Raw genomic sequence first — 18,467 nt, forward strand, 5'->3', positions numbered from 1 at the left:
TTGTCCCGAAGGCTGAACTGAAAATCCAATTAATGGCTGATATAACTTTCGTTACCGGAACCAGCACAAACCTGATAATCTAAAACAAGGTGGAGATCAGATGCGGTGGCTCGTGCCTGTAATCCCAGAACTTTGGGAGGCGGAGGCAGGCAGATAACTTGAGCCCAGGAGTTCGAGATCAGCCTGGCCAACATGGTGAAACCCTGTCTCTACTAAAATACAAAAATTAACCAGGCGCGGTGGCATGTGCCTGTAATCCCAGCTACTAAGGAGGCTGGGGCAAGAGAATTGCTTGAACCCGGGAGGCAGAGATTGCAGTGAGCCGAGATCATGCCACTGCACTCCAGCCTGGGTGACACAGCAAGACACTGTCTCAAAAAAATAAAAATAAATAAATAGGCTGGGCACGGTGGCTCATCTCTGTAATCTCAGCACTTTGGGAGGCCGAGGCGGGCAGATCACAAGGTCAGGAGTTCAAGGCCAGTCTGACCAACATAGTGAAACTCCGTCTCTACTAAAAATACAAAGAATTAGCTGGGTGTGGTGGTGTGTACCTGTGGTCCCAGCTACTTGGGAGGTGGAGGCAGAAGAATTGTGTGAACCCAGGAAGCAGAGATCGCAGTGAGCTGAGATCATGCTGTAGCACTCCAGCCTGGGCAACAGTGCAAGACTTTGTCTCAAAAAAAATAAAATAAAATAAAATAAAATAAAAAATAAATAAATACATAAAACAAGGTAGAAAGATACACTGTCCCTTCTCCACTATCTATCTCCATTTCAAAGACTAATCTGTGTCACTCAAAAATGGCAGTCTTGGTTCTTCAACATGAAAACCACTTCCCTTCACCCTAAAACAGTATAAGGAGTCCCCTGAAATGTGTGAAATGTTTGAAAGCTAGATGGGCAAAAGTCAAAACACAAATGTATATGCTGTTATTGGGACTACTCACCCCAGAAATATTAAAACATTAAAAGTTATAAAATCCAATTATTTTCCCTATAGAGGTCCTGCCTTAAACTAGCAAGCCCTTAAAAATCTTTACAGGCACTCAGATACCTAAAGAGAAAGAATGTTGGAGAAAGAGTCCTGGTAGTTGTACCTATATTTCCCTAAGTACTATCTAAACACCTTCCTTCCTATAAGCTCCCACTTACAGATCCCTCTTCTGCAGGGCTCCATAGCATCTCCAACCTTTAAGTCTTCAGCCTATGAAGGCACAAATTCCTGAAAGGATGGTCTCAAATGCCCAAGAGTAGGAGCTCTCTATATCTCTGCTCCTGGAAAACAAGCTAAATGGAGTCTCTGTCATCTGCCAGCAGCACAGGCATGTTAACAACTACCCAACTCCATGATTTGGGTTGCTCCATGACTGACTTGCCAGCTAATCCTACCCCTGCCCTACCCTACATGTCCATGACAAGGACATCAGAGAATTGGGAAAGGAGGCAGAGGTGAGGGGACACCTGCCCTGGGCCACAGATCTATGTAGTTCAGCAGCCTCCAGCTCCAAAGTACTTGAGGGGCTCAAAGCCACCGATAAGTTGAGGCAGAAGTAGTTATAGTACATTCCTATTGGCTGTAGAGACTCTTCCCAGTGGCTCAAATTATTTTAACATTTTTCAGTAGAAACCTTGAGAGTTTGTCAGTTCCTCCAATTATATAAAAAAGCAACAACCTGTTCAGGACTCCCCTGAACCCCCTATTTTAATATGCCTTTCTAGATAATTCCAAACATCCTGTATCCTTCATTCCAGTAATTTATCATTATCGAACTTGTCAGAAACCCCAATATTCTGATCTCTTTTCCAAAAGCCTGGTTCCTATCCAACCCAGTGCTGTTTCTCTTCAAACCTGGCCTTCCTCTGCTAATTCCATTCTTTCCTCTTCCACTGGGTTCACTAGATCCACTCACCCTTTCTATTATTAAAATATTAACCTGTACGATGATAAAGAAGGAAGAGTACTGGGCTCTGAAATTAGTTCAAATATCATATCCAAATAAATCCCCTTAATCTCTTTGAGTTTCAGGTTCTCCATCTGAACCATTTGACCAAGATGTTAAACACAGATTGGAGTACTAGATGGCATTCTGATAAGTCTGATTCCTTAAAATCCTGAAATTCTAGGTGCTTTTGATTCTGTTGATAGGAAAATGAGGAATACTTAGCTGGCAGAAATGGAAAAAAATAATAGGAACACAGTTGGCTGGATAAAGAAAATGTGGTATAAATATTCCATAGAATACTATGCTTTTTTTTTTTTTGAGACAGAGTCCCGCTCTGTCACCCAGGCTGGAGTGCAGTGGCGCAATCTTGGCTCACTGAAACCTCCGCCTCCCGGGTTCAAGCCATTCTCCTTTCTCAGCCTCCTGAGTACTGGGACTACAGGCGTGCGCCACCACACCTGGCTAATTCTTTGTATTTTTAGTAGAGACAGGGTTTCACCGTGTTAGCCAGGCTGGTCTCGATCTCCTGACTTTGTGATATGCCCACCTTGGCCTCCCAAAGTGCTGGGATTACAGTTGTGAGCCACCACGCCCAGCCCTATGCAGTTATTTAAAAAAAAAAAAAAAAAAAAAAAAAGAGAGAGAAACAAAATCATATCCTTTCCAGCAACTCAGATGGAGCTAGAGTACTAGCCTAAAGGGAAAACCAAACTGGGAAGTCAGTAGGTAGAGAAATAAATCAGAAATATCCTCTAACTGGATGCTAAATATAATTAACACAATATGGTCTATAGGTAAATAGTTTTCACTTACAGTAAAATAATTCCTTTATAGGACTTGTGTGGTCTGCTTATGTAAAATGTATGGCCCTGTGGCCACAGCTAAGTGAGATCTGGCCTAAAACCTTTGATGATAAAGTCAAAGTACTAATTACCACTGCAATTATCAAGCATATTAGGACAAATTGTTGGACTAACCAGGCTCCTAAGAAAAACTCTGAGAGTTAACATAGAACTAAATGTAGGTCTCTGAATTGATCTGATTTGGACCTGTACCTTGATCCAGCGCTGCACAGGTCTCTATCAATCTATGTTGAGGGGCAAGAGAAGGGATTTGGGAGCCAAGCAGGCTGATGGTCAAATCATGGGTGAGCTGCTTGCTCACTGTGAGGTCATGGGCCAATTAATCAACCTCTCTGAACCACACAGTTGGGTTGTAATATAGCACAGATACTTTGCAAAGCTGTTGGGACGACTATATGGAGAAGCACATAATATGGTGTCTACCCAGAGTAGGGCACTCAACAGTTTCTTTTCTCTGTATTCCTTTAAATATATTTTTAAAAATCTGTAAAATACTACCTGCTTAAGGAGTCTTCAGAGCTTTCATCCACTATTAAAGAGAAAAGTAAAACACACTTTAAATCAACAATAGAAAAATATATAAAATTTAAAGCATAAGACTGATGGTTTGTTACAAAGTATCCCTCTGGGACCATATCTGGAGACTATAATAGAATTAATATCCTCTATAAATATTCCATTAAACTCACATGTATAGAAAAAAGTTAATCTTCCCTGCAGACCTGCCACTCTTCTCTACTCACCTGACAATTTCCTACTCCTCATGTCCAGTTTAAATGCTTGTGCACAACCTGGAAACCTAGGAATCAGCTGAGATTTCTCTCTGCCCCCTAACTTTTTACACTCAATAATCACTAAATCCTATTAACTGTACCTCTCTTCTGCCTTTGCCTTACATTTCCACTACTCCTGGAAATATAAACATATTTACTTAATGTGTTATTTACTTAATATAATATTTACTTAATATGTTTATATTTCCTAGTTAAACATGGACTCTTAACTGATAGCTTTCACAAGGAAAAAAACCCCATGCACTCTTAATGTTATTTCTTAAATGAAAAAAAAAATTTAAGCAAAACTGATAAAAAAGTTATAACATGAAGAAAAAGACCAACATTTTAAAATAAATAAACTGGCCAGGTATGGTGCCTCATGCCTATAATCCCAGCACTTTGGGAGGCCAAGGCAGGAGGATCACTTCAGGCCAGGAGTTTGAGACCAGCCTGGCCTAACATAGTGAGACCTCATCTCTAAAAGAATAAATAAAATGAAATAAAATAAAATTAATAAACTGAGCTTCCTAACTTTATGTATTTCACCATGGATGGTGAGAACCTCATAATGGATGAATACTAGTCCAAGGATTAGTGACAAAAAAACTATGGCTTTAACTACTGCAAAAGCTTCCTTGTTTCCCAATCCCTTTACATGGTTACCTTCCATCTATCCTGTATATAAGAGGCCAGCAAACTAGAGGCCACAAGCCAAATCCAGCCAGCCATACGGTTTTGTAAATAAAGGTTTACGGAAGCACAGTCATGTTATTCACTTACATATTATTTATGACTGCTTTCACATTACAATGGCAGGGTTGCATAGCTATGACCTAAGTTGCATAGCACCTAGGCCGGGTGCAGTGGCCCATGCCTGTTATCCCAGCACTTTGGGAGGCTGAGGCGGGCAGAACATGAGGCCAGGAGTTCAAGACCAGCCTGAGCAACATGGAGAAACCCCGTCTCTACTAAAAGTACAAAAATTAGCCAGGCATGGTAGCACGCACCTGTAATCCCAGCTACTCAGGAGGCTGAGGCAGGAGAATCGCTTGAACCCAGAAGGCGGAGGTTGCAGTGAGCCTAGCCAAGATCACACCACTGCACTCCAGCCTGGGCAACAAGAGCAAAACTACGTCTCAAAAAAAAAAAAAAAAAAAAAGAAAAAAGAAAAAAAGAAATAAAATGTTTGCATTCTGTAACATTAGAAAAATGCTTAGTATCTAAAAGATACTTGACAGTTATTTGCTAAGTTTCTATAAGTAAACAATTATAGAAATCAATTAAAATACTTTCATTGAAAAAACACAAATGAAATAGAACAGCTCTATTCTATTATGAAAACTTTAAAGACCAAAACTAATCTGTTCCATATTCATATTTCTTGCAACTTGCAAAACCTAACCTATGAAAGTTCTTTGATAAATATGTACCAAATTAAATGTGTCTTCATGCAGTTCAGATTATAAAATGCATTTGGTGTCACATCCAGGTAGCATAGTAGCATTTTTGTTATGGCGAAACATTTCTGGCCAGGCGCGGTGTCTCAAGCCTGTAATCCCAATACTTTGGGAGGCCAAGGCAGGCAGATCTCCTGAGTTCAGGAGTTCCAAGATCAGCCTGGCCAACATGGTAAAACCCTATCTCAACTAAAAATATAAAAATTGGCTGGGCATGGTGGCGGGCACCTGTAATCTTGGCTACTTGGGAGGCTGAGGCAAAAGAATTGCTTGAACCCAGGAGGCGGATGTTGCAGTGAGCCGAGATCGCAACATTATTGTACTCCAGCCTGGGCAACAAGAGTGAAACTCCATTTCAAAAAAAAAAAAAAAAAAAATTTCTGTACTTACTTTTTTTTCCTGTTTTTTTTTTAGAATCTCCCATTGGACATTTTTGTACTTTCATTATGATTTGTTGAGCGCAGAGTTGAGATATTTGAATATTCATTATGATAATCTTTTGGCTAATGATAACAGAGTGTTTCATTCTAGCAAGATTACTGTTATCATGACAATTATTCAGCAGACAGAAGAACACACCTGTTTTTTTTGTTTTTTGTTTTTTTTGAGATGGAGTCTCGCTCTGTCACCCAGGCTGGAGTGCAGTGACACAATCTCGGCTCACTGCAACCTCTGCCTCCCAGGTTCAAGCCATTCTCCTGCCTCAGCCTCCTGAGTAGCTGGGGTTACAGGTGTGCGCCACCACGCCCAGCTAATTTTTGTATTTTTAGTAGAGACGGGGTTTCACCATGTTGGCCAGGCTGGTCTCGAACTCCTGACTCATAATCCACCCGCCTCGGCCTCCCAAAGTGCTGGGATTACAGGCGTGAGCCACCGCATCTGGCCAGAAGAACACATCTTGTTCTAACGAAGTAAATGTATCTCATTCTATTTCAACTTAGGCTGAATAAAGTCAGTAATAATAAGATTTTGTTGGTATAAGAATAAGTAACATGACTTGTGCTTCTCAACAAGGAATTGTTTTTCTGACTTCTGTATTCAGTATCTTTAAAAAATAATTTCCTATTGGTATTGGTGCACACGGGCTAAGTTCTGCAGTTCTTATTGCCATTTGTTTATGGTACCAGAAAGGTACTGTTGAGTTCCCACTTTTAAAGATAGTTAATTTTTAGTGACCCAAATCACTATGTAATGACCCTTGAACAATACAGGTTTGAACTGCACAAATCCACCTATATGTGGATTTTCTTCATCTCTGCCACCCCAAGACAGCAGGACCAACCTCTCATCTTCCTCTTATTTCTCAGCCTACTCAACATGATGACAACCAGGATGAAGACCTCTATGATAATCACTTCCACTCAATGAGTAGTAAATACATTTCTTCTTCTTTAATGATTTTCTTAATCATAATTTCTTTCTTGTAGCTTACTTTACTATAATACATTATATAATACATATACATAATACATGTTAATTGACTATTTATATTATCATAAGGCTTGCAGTCAACAGTAGGCAATTAGTAGTTAAGTTTTGGGGGACTTGAAAGTTAGTGCAGATTTTCAGCTGCACAGGGATCACCAGTCCTAATATGCACGTTGCTCAAGGGACAACTGTAATTAATATTCATTTAATAAACACAAACCATTTATTATAAAAATTAAATAGAAGATCCATTTTTTATAACAAGTCTAGTTCATTATAATGTAATTATAAAGGAAACACATAACATACTAACTTAAACACCTTTTTTCTTATTTATACAAAAATTTCATATAGGAATTTAGGGATGATAATTAAGTAAATGAATTTTTTTCAGATAGTACCATTTGGCATCATAAATATCTACATGTAACTTCTTAAATAATTCTGAATTCTAGATTACCAAGAGAAATTAAGAAAAAATACACATGCACCTTATACACTGATTTTTAAACTGCTTTTCTGTGATCAACACTTCCTTACTTTTACTTTTTTATTCATGGTACTATTACCAAGAGAAATTCACTATTGGAAGTCTTACCTGAATTACTATTTTGAGAAGAATGTTTAGGTATCCTTTCTTCTTTATATTCTGAAATTAGTTGATGACTGCTATGTATAGAAAAATGTAATAAAATTATGTTAATACTGATACAAAAAATATTTACCAAATATCTCAAAATCTTAAGAGTATTTCAGCCATTATCAGAGCTAACAGCAGAATTTTAATTATCCCATACACTTCAAATATGTAAGCTCTACAAACTTTTTTGTTTGTTTGTTTGTTTGTTTTTGAGACAGAGTCTTACTCTGTCGCCCAGGCTGGAGTACAGTGGTATGATATTGGCACACTGCAACCTCCGCCTCCCAGGTTCAAGTGATTCTCCTGCCTCAGCCTCCTGAGTAGCTGGGATTACAGGTACCCGTCACTACGCTCAGCTAATTTTTTTGTATTTTTAGTAGAGACAGGGTTTCACCATGTTGGCCAGGCTGGTCTTGAACTCCTGACCTCATGATTTGCCTGCCTTGGCCTCCCAAAGTGCTGGGATTACAGGCGTGAACCACTGCACCCAGCCCAAACTTCTTATTAAGCTTCAAATTAAAGGAGAAAAAGATTAAAGTGAAATAGTTATGAAGTGAGGGCAGTGTAGCTCAGCAAATTAACTAGAGTTAGCTTGACATAATGGAAAGTGTCCTGAACCCAGAAGAAGTCCTGGCTCTGTAACCAACAGCTATTTGTTCTTGGACAAGAGGCTTCCCTTAGGCTCAACATCTTCTTCTAAAACATAAGGATTTTACTGCCTTATTTCACTAGGGTTATAAAGATTTAACAAGATAACACTTTTCAAATGCTCAGAGAAATAGTAAAGAAATGGAATAATTTGTTCCTGAATTTTATTGCTAAAACTATTTTGGAATCCCAAATAAAACCCAATTAAATGTTTCTCCAAAGGTTCTAATATTCAAATGTTGCCATTTTCAGAAAATGTTACTAAGTCCTAATTTTGGTTATTAGTTATTCTATTCTTTGTGGTTTCCAATCCCAGTGAATTTCATAATTTGTAATTGAATTCACTTATAAATATAGCATCTCATTAAATTAGATAACATAATTGTCCCTTATTACTGAACTAACTGATCACAGCAAGGGCAGAAAACTAACAGATGTTAAGGCCTGGTTTAGACAACGACTTTTGCTTCTCTACCTCCTCAAACTCTGAACCAGCAGATCTTTGTTAGAACGGTGCTTAATCTTCATGTTCATCGTTCCAACTGATGTGGAAAACAAAACTCTACTTTTATTTAGAGACAAGGTATTCTATCACCCAAGATGGAGTGCAGTGGCATGGTCATAATCCACTGCCGCCTGGAACTCCTGGGCTCAAGCAGTCCTCCTGCCTCAGCCCCATGAGTAGCTAGGACTCCAGGTGCACACCATCACACCTGGCTAATTTTTCTTCATTATTTTTTGTACCAATGGGGTCTTGCTATGTTGCCCAGGCTGGTCTTGAACTCCTGGCCTCAAGCAATTCTCCTGCCTGTGCCTCCCAAAGTGCTGGAATTAAAGACGTGAGCCACTGCACCTGGCCTCACTTTTATTTTAAGTTCCATGAAGGAGATGTGAATTGACATTTTCTCATTTCTGCGATACCTACTAACAACATATTTGCACATAACATCCCATGTGTTAGCTCCATTCTCATTTCACAGATCACCTTACATGAATATTTTTGTCATGAAAATCACAATTTCAATACTGGGTGCCACCCTTTTGCTTTGACTCACACTGTTAGCAAATAGTAAAATGGCCTTCCAGGGACTGTGCAAAATATGGAACGCTTCAAGAATGTGTGTGTCATCTTTATACAGGGGCCATGCTGATCTTCTCTACATTGTTCCAATTTTAGTATATGTGCTGCTGAAGCAAGCACAAAACCCGACTTTTATACATGGATACTGATGAGTCATGGAACAGGCTTAGCTCTGTTCAATCCAACTAACCTACTTTACGCTCAGAGAATTCTGTTGAATGGCTTTCTTGTGAGGTACAATCTGAAAATATTTTTAAAACTTAAGGTAGAGATGCAAGCAGCTTGGGAGATTTTCATTATGAAAAACAGATCACTTTAGGGGTCAACCACAAGTTGGTGGCCACTACTCCAGCGAAGGACAATATGGAACCTTTCACTACCTAAGAAAATGTGCTACACAGAATGTAAAGGGGCTTTGGAGTACATTCCTGGTAGCAAAGAAAAAAAGAAACTCTGATCTCTTCCTGCAACATTATTTGAACCTGACAGTTGAGAACAATCCCAACTAATATTTGCTAGAGAAAAGACAAACAAAAGCCTCCATGGGTAACTTACCATGAAGGTCAAGGCTAAGTCAAGGCTAAGATATGGTCTCCATATAAGGTTTTGAGTGTAGGTGGAAGGGTCAATTTGCTCACTCTGTGTGTGGCTAAAGCTTCCAGGAGGCCAGCTGCCAGAGCAGGGTGCTGGTGCTTTAGGAACAATGGCTGGGCATATAAACACTTGTATGTGAACTGAAAAAAAGTCCTAACTTTGAAGTCTACATATGGATCACCATGAAGGCTGAGGGATCTCAATCAGTAAGAGCATCCTTGTAGCAAAGGTCAATCATTTCCAGACTGCAGGACCAGTCTCAATGGCAACAATGCAGCAACAGAATCACTGGTAACAAAAGAATGATTAGAATGTCCTTTTTCCCCTCCTGATTTATAAAAGAGGACTGTCTTCCTTGGACTTAAGGAACCCCTTCGGTTCCTGAAAAATTCAAGGCAGAGGGCATAGCAGATGGCCCCCAGGGGGACAGTTCAAGATTATCTGCCAAACTGGACATTTCAAGACTCAAATAACCAACTAGAAAAATTAAACATGTGATAGTATTTTTTATCCCATGCATAGGGGTTATAATTGGAATGAAATGAATGATATTGGGATCCCTATGGATTAAGTTCGTAAAAGTCCTGAGATAAAAAAATTCTATACCCGGTTGGACACAGTGGCTCATGCCTGTAATTCCAGCACTTTGGAAAGCCAAGGTAGATGGATTGCTTGAGCCTAGGAGTTTGAGACCACCCTAAGCAACATGGCAAAACCTCATCTCTACAAAAAATACATAAAATTAGCCGGGCATGGTGGTATGTGCTTGTAGTCCCAGCTACTTGGGAGGCTGAGGTGGGAAATCTCCTTAGCCCACGGCTTGAGGCTGTGGTGACCTGTGATCGTGCCCCTGCACTCCAGCCCAGGTGACAGAGTGAGACCCTGTCTCAGAAACAAAACAAAACAAAAAGAATCCTACATGCATTGCTGCTTCTAACTAGTCTAGCCTTTTGCTTGATTTCTGGCTGATGAAGTAGGCTAATTCACTGCCATTCTAAAATTACCTGACCCAAACTATGAAATCTCAACCGATGTATAAGATGCAATCATGATAATTATTTTAAACCTCTATTTAGTGTTAACTAGCCTTTTATTGTAAACATTTACATACTAAACCACTAACAACAGCATAGTTTTCTGTAGTCCATCCCTTGACATATTAAGAAAAAACATCAAAACTCTGCTGAACAAAAAGCCTGACTATACTTGATGATTCATAAAATATAGTGGGCATGAGGGGTGTTCTAAAATAAGAGAGATATGGCCAGCCATGGTGGCTCATGCCTGTGATCCTAGCACTTTGGGAGGCCAAAGCGGGTGGATCACTTGAAGTCAGGAGTTCGAGACCAGCCTGGCCAACACAGTGAAACCCCATCTCTACTAAAAATACAAAAATTAGCCAGAAAATGCTTAAACCCGGGAGGTAGAGGTTGCAGTGAGCCGATTGTGCCACTGCACTCCAGCCTGGGCAACAGAGCAAGACTCCATCTCAAAAAATAAATAAATAAAAATAAAGTAAGAAGTAATTTCACCCCAGGAACTTTAATAAGGTTATGTGCACAGATAATTTGATATACTTTACCAATTTAGTATCTTGCCTGTCTGTGTAGAATTAACTATTTACATCTACTAATAGACATAAGCATCTTGGGTGCTCAAGTGCTCATCTTTGTAAATTACCACCAAGGCTAAAAGGAAAGGACAAAAAAGAGGCCTCTTGTCTCACTGGGGTATTACATACTAGAAGTCCTTTGATGGCAAAAACCTATGCTGAGTTTACTTATCTAAAGTAGGCAAAGATTTAAATGAAGAATTCTCCATTTCTTCTCTAGTCTCATATATTACAATTGCAGTCAGCTAGGAGTCAGATAAGAGCTATCTGCAGGCTTAAAACAGTATTAATAATAATGGTAGCCAGGTGCAGCAGCTCATGCCTATAATCTAAGCACTTTGGGAGGCCAAGATGGGTGGATCACTACAGTCCAGGAGTTTGAGGCCAGCCTGGGTAATATGGGGAAATCCCATCTCTACAAAAAATGCAAAAATTAGCTGGATGTGGTGGCACATGCCTGTAGTCCCAGCTACTCAGGAGGCTGAGGCAGGGGGATTGCTTGAGCTCAAGAGACAGAGGTTGCAGGGAGCCAATATCACACCATTGCACTCCAGCCCGGGTGACAGAGCCAGACCCTGTCTCAAATAATAATAATAATAATAATAAAGGTAATAATAGGAGTCACAGTAGTTTCAGCTAATGATGCTGATAAGCGTGGGCTAGGCACTGAATCAAATGCTATATAATCTTATTTAAATACAACCACCTTGAGATATATTTAGTATCCCCCTTTTTATATCAGAAAACATATTTGGTGATAAGTAAGGTCCCCAAGCTTACACACTTAACAAGTGGGAAAGCAAGGAATTAAATCCAGTCTTGTGTGAATTTAAAGCCTCTTTTCTCTTTATCACCCATCTATGGCTTGTCTTCAATAAAGGAAAAGTTTATCCAATAAAAGCTGTCTTTCTTCCCTTTGCCCATACCAATTAAAAATAAAAACATCAAAATATACTAGAAATAGAAAAGGAAAAAAATAATGAAACTATAGTATCTGGCAATAGCGATCAACAATCACCTAGGGATAACCTAACATCCGTACTCTTCAAAGAAAGCAACTTAAAGCAAAGAGGCACTCAAAAGACAAAAACTGCTATTGATGTTTAACACAGCATTTCTGAAGGAAAAGTACATAAGCAGAGGTTAGAACAATACCATAAAAGGGTGAAGAAGTTCAATATTGAGTTAAAAAGTGGCCGGGCGCAGTGGCTTAACGCCTGTAATCCCAGTACTTTGGAAGGCCAAGGCGGGTGGATCACGAGGTCAGGAGTTCAAGACCAGCCTGACCAACATGGTGAAACCCCATCTCTACTAAAAATACAAAAATTAGTCAGGTGTGGTGGTGTGCACCAGTAATCCCAGCTACTCAGGGGGCTGAGGCAGGAGAATCGCTTGAACCCGGGAGGTGGAGGTTGCAGTGAGCTGAGATTGCGCCACTGCACTCTAGCCCGAGTGACGGGGGAGACTCCATGTAAAAAAAAAAAAAAGTAAACTAAAAGTTAAAGTCCGCATTTTATAAAACTAATAAAACTGATAAGAAACCTCTTTAGCTAACAGATCACATGGCCAAAAACATGGGTTTACAAATAACAAACATCAGTCAATATTATAAGAGAAGATGAATCCTACTGTATAGTCTTCTTTTATATTGCCCAATCCAAGCAACTGCTTTTCTTCCTAACTGATTTGTGTTGCTATTTGTCACTATATCCCCATAATTATGTTAACCTTCTTATTAATTTAATATTTCTGACTTGAGTGAGAAACACCAACGAATCACTGTTGCCCCTCAAGAACAAGCAGGTTTAAAAAACCTGTAACATGCAAAACACAGATCTAAAAAAACTTTTAAACACACAAGTTTAAAAATCCAAAACAAAACCAGCTACTGTACCTTTCCAACTTATCCACTGCATTTACATTTGCTTTTTTCTTTACTAAAAATTCCACCATTTGCTGCTTTTTTCCACTTACTGCAAGTAAAAGTGGTGTGAGGTCATCCTGTAAGACAGCAAAAACAAGTTAAAATGCATAAAATTACATATTTCTCGGCTGAACTGAAAACTCTATGTCAGATCCTTTGAACTGAAACATATAAAATAGAAAACAAATAAAAAACACTTGCTTCCCTTGGAAACACCCCTCCTCTGCCTCACCACATGAACTCCACTCATCTCCAAAACTCACTTCAAATTTTTACCGGTTCTAAGAATATTTGCTTCTATCACACCATTTGGCATGGCATATTGTATTCATTGTATTGTTTCCCATCAAAACCAAGAGCTTCTAGGCTGAGCACAGTGGCTCCCGCCTGTAATACCAGCACTTTGAGAGGCTGAGGCAGGTGGATCACCTGAGGTCAGGAGTTCGAGGCCCGCCTGGCCAACATGGCAAAACCCCATCTCTACTAAAAATACAAAAATTAGCTGGGCATGGTGGTGGGTACCTGTAATCCCAGCTACTCGGGAGGCTGAGGCAGGAGAATTGCTTGAACCCGGGAGGCAGAGGCAGAGGTTGCAGTGAGCCGAGATCGCGCCTCTGCACTTTAGACTGGGAGACAGAGCAAGACTCTGTCTCAAAAAAAAAAAGATTTGCCTTTAACAAATTGTGTTTTCACAAGTATTTACAATAAATGCATAAAAGAAAGGTGTACTGCCTAATGCTTCTTTAAAAGTATCAACATTTAAAGTAAAATCTTAAACAATTAAGTTATTTTAAAATACTTTCAGTCAGGGAATGCTTGCGCTTCCAAATACAGAAAACTAACCCTTACATATGTCACTGTTGAAACAAATGCATTTCAAATACTGTAAAAATAAAGTTGGTTGATCTATACCTTGTTTTTTGCTTCAATATTTGCATCATACAAAAGCAGCTTTGTTGCTACTGATATGTCCTCATTATAGACAGCATAGTGAAGAGCAGTGTTGCCATGGACATCCGCAAGATTTGGATCAGCACCATGTTCTAGCAGAATAGTTGCACATTTCTCTTCCTGGCATTGTACAGCCTGGGAGTATTAGACCAAGAAACAGATCATAAATTCTAGGAATGCAAAATAAACACTCCACAGGTTTCACCAATTAGTTATATTTTAATGAGATAAATTCATTTTCATTCTATGTATTTAAGTCAAATCCATCTCATGCTGAAAGAGCTGGCTACTATATACCTTCATCAGAGCTGTCCTGTTTTCGTTGTCACAGACATTGAGCTGGCATTTTCTGTCCACCAGGAGAGTTACTACTTCTGGATGACCGTTGGCACAGGCCAAATGTAGAGCCGTCCTATGAGAGTGACAGGACTTTTTATAAACTGTAGTGCACTGTCTCAAAACATACAATGATTCATAAAATTATAAACATTAAATAGCATGTTGATATGGTTTGGCTGTGTCCCCACCCAAATCTCATCTTGGCTGTGTCCCCAACCAAATCCCAAATTGTAGTTCCCATGATCCCTACGTGTGGTGAGGGGGACTCAGTGGGAGGTAACTGAATCACGAGGATGGTTCCCCCGTGCTGCTGCTCTTGTGATAGTGAGTTCTCACAATATCTGATGGTTTCTTAAGGGGCTTTTCCCTCTTTTGCTTGGCACTTCTTGCTGACACCATGTCAAGGACATGTTTGCTTCTCCTTCTGCCCTGATTGTTAAGTTTCCTGAGGCCTCCCCAACCAGGCTGAACTGTGAGTTAATTAAACCTCTTTCCTTTATAAATTACCCATATAATAAAGGGTATGTCTTTATTAGCAGCATGAGAACAGACTAATACACATGTTAATCCTCCGCCTTCAAAACAAGTATTTAATTTTCTTCTGAAAATAGTACAATATTTATTAGCTCTTACTACTCACCACGTTAATGAAAGAGCAACCTATCTGAATAGAAAAGGCTTGACCTTTAGATTCAGTTCAACTTGGGGTTGAATCCTACTTTAAGCTGTCACTTACTCATTATGGCTTAGTAAGTGCCTCAGTTTCCTCATCAATAAAATGGGGATCAAAATAGTAGCTATCTCATAGGACACCACTGGGATGCTTACATGAGAATCTATGCAAAATGTTTAGAACAGTTCCTAGCACAAATAACAGCTCAATAATTGTTAGATATAATTACCATTACTACTGTTTAATAAAGATGTTTTAATTAAATGAAATGATACAATTATACCTAGTTGACAGTATGTTTTAAAGATCAGCGATAAGGCCAGGCATGGCAGCTCATGCCTGAATCCCAGAACTTTGGGAAGCTGAGGTAGGATGACTGCTTGAGTCCAAGAGTTTGAGACCAGCCTGGGCAACATAGTGAGACTCCATCTCTATAAAAATTTAAAAAGTAGCCAGGCATGGTGGTGAACACCTGTGGTCCCAGCTACTCAGGAGGCTAAGGCCAAAGAATCGCTTGAGCCCAGGAGGTTGAGGCTGTAGTGAGCTGTGATTGTGCCACTGTACTCTAGCCTGGGCAACAGAGAGAGACCCTGTCTACAAAAAAAAAAAAAAAAAAAATTAGAGATAACACAGTATTTCAGTGATTCTAAGATGCTCATTTTCTCACATTTCAATATCTCTGACATTGGAATGCCACTTGTAATTCATGATTTATTACAACTATAATTGGAAGCATTTTTAAAATTGAAAAACAGATTTTTAAAACAAAGTAATTCTTACTGTGTTTTCAAGAAACTTCAACACAAAGGAAACTCAGGATTCAAATGAATAGGTTGGCTCATTTTATTCAATATTTAGATTTATAGAATATATGCAGATATTTCCAATGACTAATATTCATGTTTAAGACATAAATTTTCAAAAGGGTAGTTAAAGGTTATTTCTTATAATTTTCTACCTTCAGAAACACTTTTGTTTATAAAGAGGGGTTGGGTGCAGTGGCTCACGCCTGTAATCCCAACACTTTGGGAAGCCGAGGCAGGCAGATCACTTGAGGTCAGGAATTCAAGATCAGCCTGACCAACATGGTAAAACCCCATCTCTGCTAAAAATACAAAAAGTAGCCGGACATGGTGGTACGTGCCTGTAATCCCAGCTACTCGAGGGGGCTAGGCAGGAGAATCACTTGAACCCTGGTGGCGGAGTTGGAGTAAGCCGAGATCAGGCCACTTTACTCCAGCCTGGGTGTCAGAGCATAATCTCCTCTCAAAAAAATAAATAAATAAGAGGAGGGAGGAAAAGCTTCAATTGAGATTGCCCTAATAGTCTAATTTTAAATCTCTCAACTTGCTCAGGCTGGGCAGGTATGCAAACATAAAGGTTTTGAAGATGGAAAGGTCCTGAGAGATAGTAGACTATGTTTTCACCTGCAATTGCCTTGACCTGAATGAATGCACTCCACTCTGGCCTTTCTTTCCTATTAGCTCCTAAGGAATCCACAGATCCACTTTGGATTACCCTCTTCTAAGGCCTGCTCACACCCTTAACAGGACTTTTCATATGGGATCCCAAATGGATTCTCCCTCCCACCAACAGCTCTCATACTTGACCAGCATCTGTCCTCTATAAACATTCAAACATTCTTTGCCAAAACAAATGCTAAGAGACCAGACCAGTCTCAACACAGTAGCCAAGCAGCTCACCAGAACTTTTCTCAGGCTTGATTTCCTGGGGATGAGTTAAATACCTGCTTCCAGAAGTGCAGGAGATTCACATCAAGCTCTCTTAAGACAGTTTTATATGAGAAATCAGCAACTTTCCATCCTCCCTGACAGCTTTGTAAATTTGTCATAAAATGCATTCCCAAATTCATAGCAGATTAGCTACATTATGTATTACAATGCTAATGCAAGACTGAAATAGTTTAGGACACCACACAGCACTTATATACATATATATGAAGTTCCTGTTGTGAAAGGGGAATAAATATCATATTCATGACTAAAATAGGGATTCACCTCTGACAGAAAAGAATTTGCATAGAAGTAAAATCCTCACTTCAAAGATATCAACTCTGGCCTGGTGCAGTGGCTCATGCCTGTAATCCCAGCACTTTGGGAGGCTGAGGCAGGCAGATCACCTGAGGTCAGGAGTTCGAGACCAACTTGGCCAACGTGGTGAAACCCCATCTCTACTAAAAATACAAAAAAATTAGCCAGGCATGGTGGTGGGTGCCTGGAATCCCAGCTGTTTGGGAGGCTGAGGCACGAGAATTGCTTGAACCTGGGAGGAGAAGGTTACAGTGAGCCAAGATCATGCCAACTCACTCCAGCCCAGGAGACAGAGCGAGACTCCATCTCAAAAAAAAAAAAAAAAAAAAGAAAAAAAAATCAGCTCTGCAAATCTTCATGTCCAGTACTGTTATGTTTCCAATTCAAAGATCAAGTCTATATTCTACCACATTTTATTAAAATACTACACACTTACATTAAGAAATATGCTTATAACTAGCGGTGGTTCACGCCTGTAATCCCAACACTTTGGGAGGCCAAGGCAGGCAGATCACTTGAGGTTAGGAGTTTGAGACCAGCCTGGCCAACAGGGTAGAACCCCATCTATACTAAAAATACAAAAATTAGCCAGGCATGGTGGCACGTGCCTGGAATCTCAGCTACTAGGGAGGCTGAGGCAGGAGAATTGCTTGAACCCAGGAGATGGATGTTGCACTGAGCCGAGATCACACCATTGCACTCCAGCCTGGGCGAAGAAGCAAGACTCCACCTCAAAAACAAAAAAGGCCAGGCGCGGTGGCTCAAGCCTGTAATCTCAGCACTTTGGGAGGCCGAGGCGGGCAGATCACAAGGTCAGGAGATCGAGACCACCCTGGCTAACACAGTGAAACCCTGTCTCTACTAGAAATACAAAAAAAAAAAAAAAAAAAAAAAAAAAAATTAGCTGTCCCAGCTACTCAGGAGACTGAGGCAGGAGAATCGCTTGAACCCAGGAAGCAGAGGTTGCAGTAAAGCTAAGATCTGGCCACTGCACTCCAGCCTGGGCAACAGAGGGAGACTCTGTCTAAGAAAAAAAGAAAAAAGAGATAGTAGACTATGTCTGCTACATAACAGGTATTCAGGTTATGATTGATGAATAAATGGATTGAAAGAATGGAAAAATCATTAGGGAGTTCAATATTTTTAAATAAAATTCTTATAAAGTAGAGTAATTCTTTTATTCTTTTGCAATAATATTTATCTTTTTTTGTTTTGTTTTGTTTTGTTTTTTTGAGATGGAGTCTCGCTCTGTCACCCAGGGTGGATTGCAGTGGTGCAATCTCAGCTCACTGTACCCTCCGCCTCCCAGGTTCACGCTATTCTACTGCCTGCCTCAGTCTCCCAAGTACCTGAGACTACAGGTGTGTACCACCACACCTGGCTAATATTTGTATTTTTACTACAGAAGGGTTTCACCACGTTGGCCAGGATGGTCTTGAATTCCTGGACTTAAGTGATCCACCCTCCTCAGCCTCCCAAAGTGC

At 39.9% G+C, this 18,467-nt stretch overlaps 1 protein-coding gene and 1 non-coding gene across 23 annotated transcripts in view; both read right to left on the reverse strand.

The window, feature by feature from the left end:
* ANKRD26 (ankyrin repeat domain containing 26) overlaps positions 1-18,467 on the reverse strand; it is a 118,317-nt gene that overhangs the window by 97,254 nt on the left and 2,596 nt on the right. For 15 of the 22 annotated variants that reach the window (XR_008619894.2, XM_055092515.2, XM_063607647.1 and 12 more), the window contains 5 exons: positions 14,218-14,332; positions 13,882-14,055; positions 12,940-13,046; positions 7,069-7,139; positions 3,308-3,338 (listed from right to left, as the gene is read on the reverse strand). Coding sequence is in view for 21 of the 22 variants with exons in the window: in XM_055092515.2 (XP_054948490.1) it covers positions 3,308-3,338; positions 7,069-7,139; positions 12,940-13,046; positions 13,882-14,055; positions 14,218-14,332 (498 nt within the window). In the remaining variant the exon portion in view is untranslated. Of the gene's footprint in view, positions 1-554; positions 3,165-3,307; positions 3,339-7,068; positions 7,140-12,939; positions 13,047-13,881; positions 14,056-14,217; positions 14,333-18,467 lie in introns of those variants that run through there. The other 7 variants (XM_063607640.1, XM_063607639.1, XM_063607649.1 and 4 more) reach the window with 3 other exon arrangements.
* Positions 8,853-8,959, reverse strand: LOC112441137 (U6 spliceosomal RNA). The gene has a single exon (XR_003029098.1). It is a non-coding gene; the product is annotated as a U6 spliceosomal RNA (small nuclear RNA).

Source organism: Pan paniscus, chromosome 8 (assembly GCF_029289425.2).
Source record: "Pan paniscus chromosome 8, NHGRI_mPanPan1-v2.0_pri, whole genome shotgun sequence".
Classification (NCBI taxonomy): domain Eukaryota; kingdom Metazoa; phylum Chordata; class Mammalia; order Primates; family Hominidae; genus Pan; species Pan paniscus.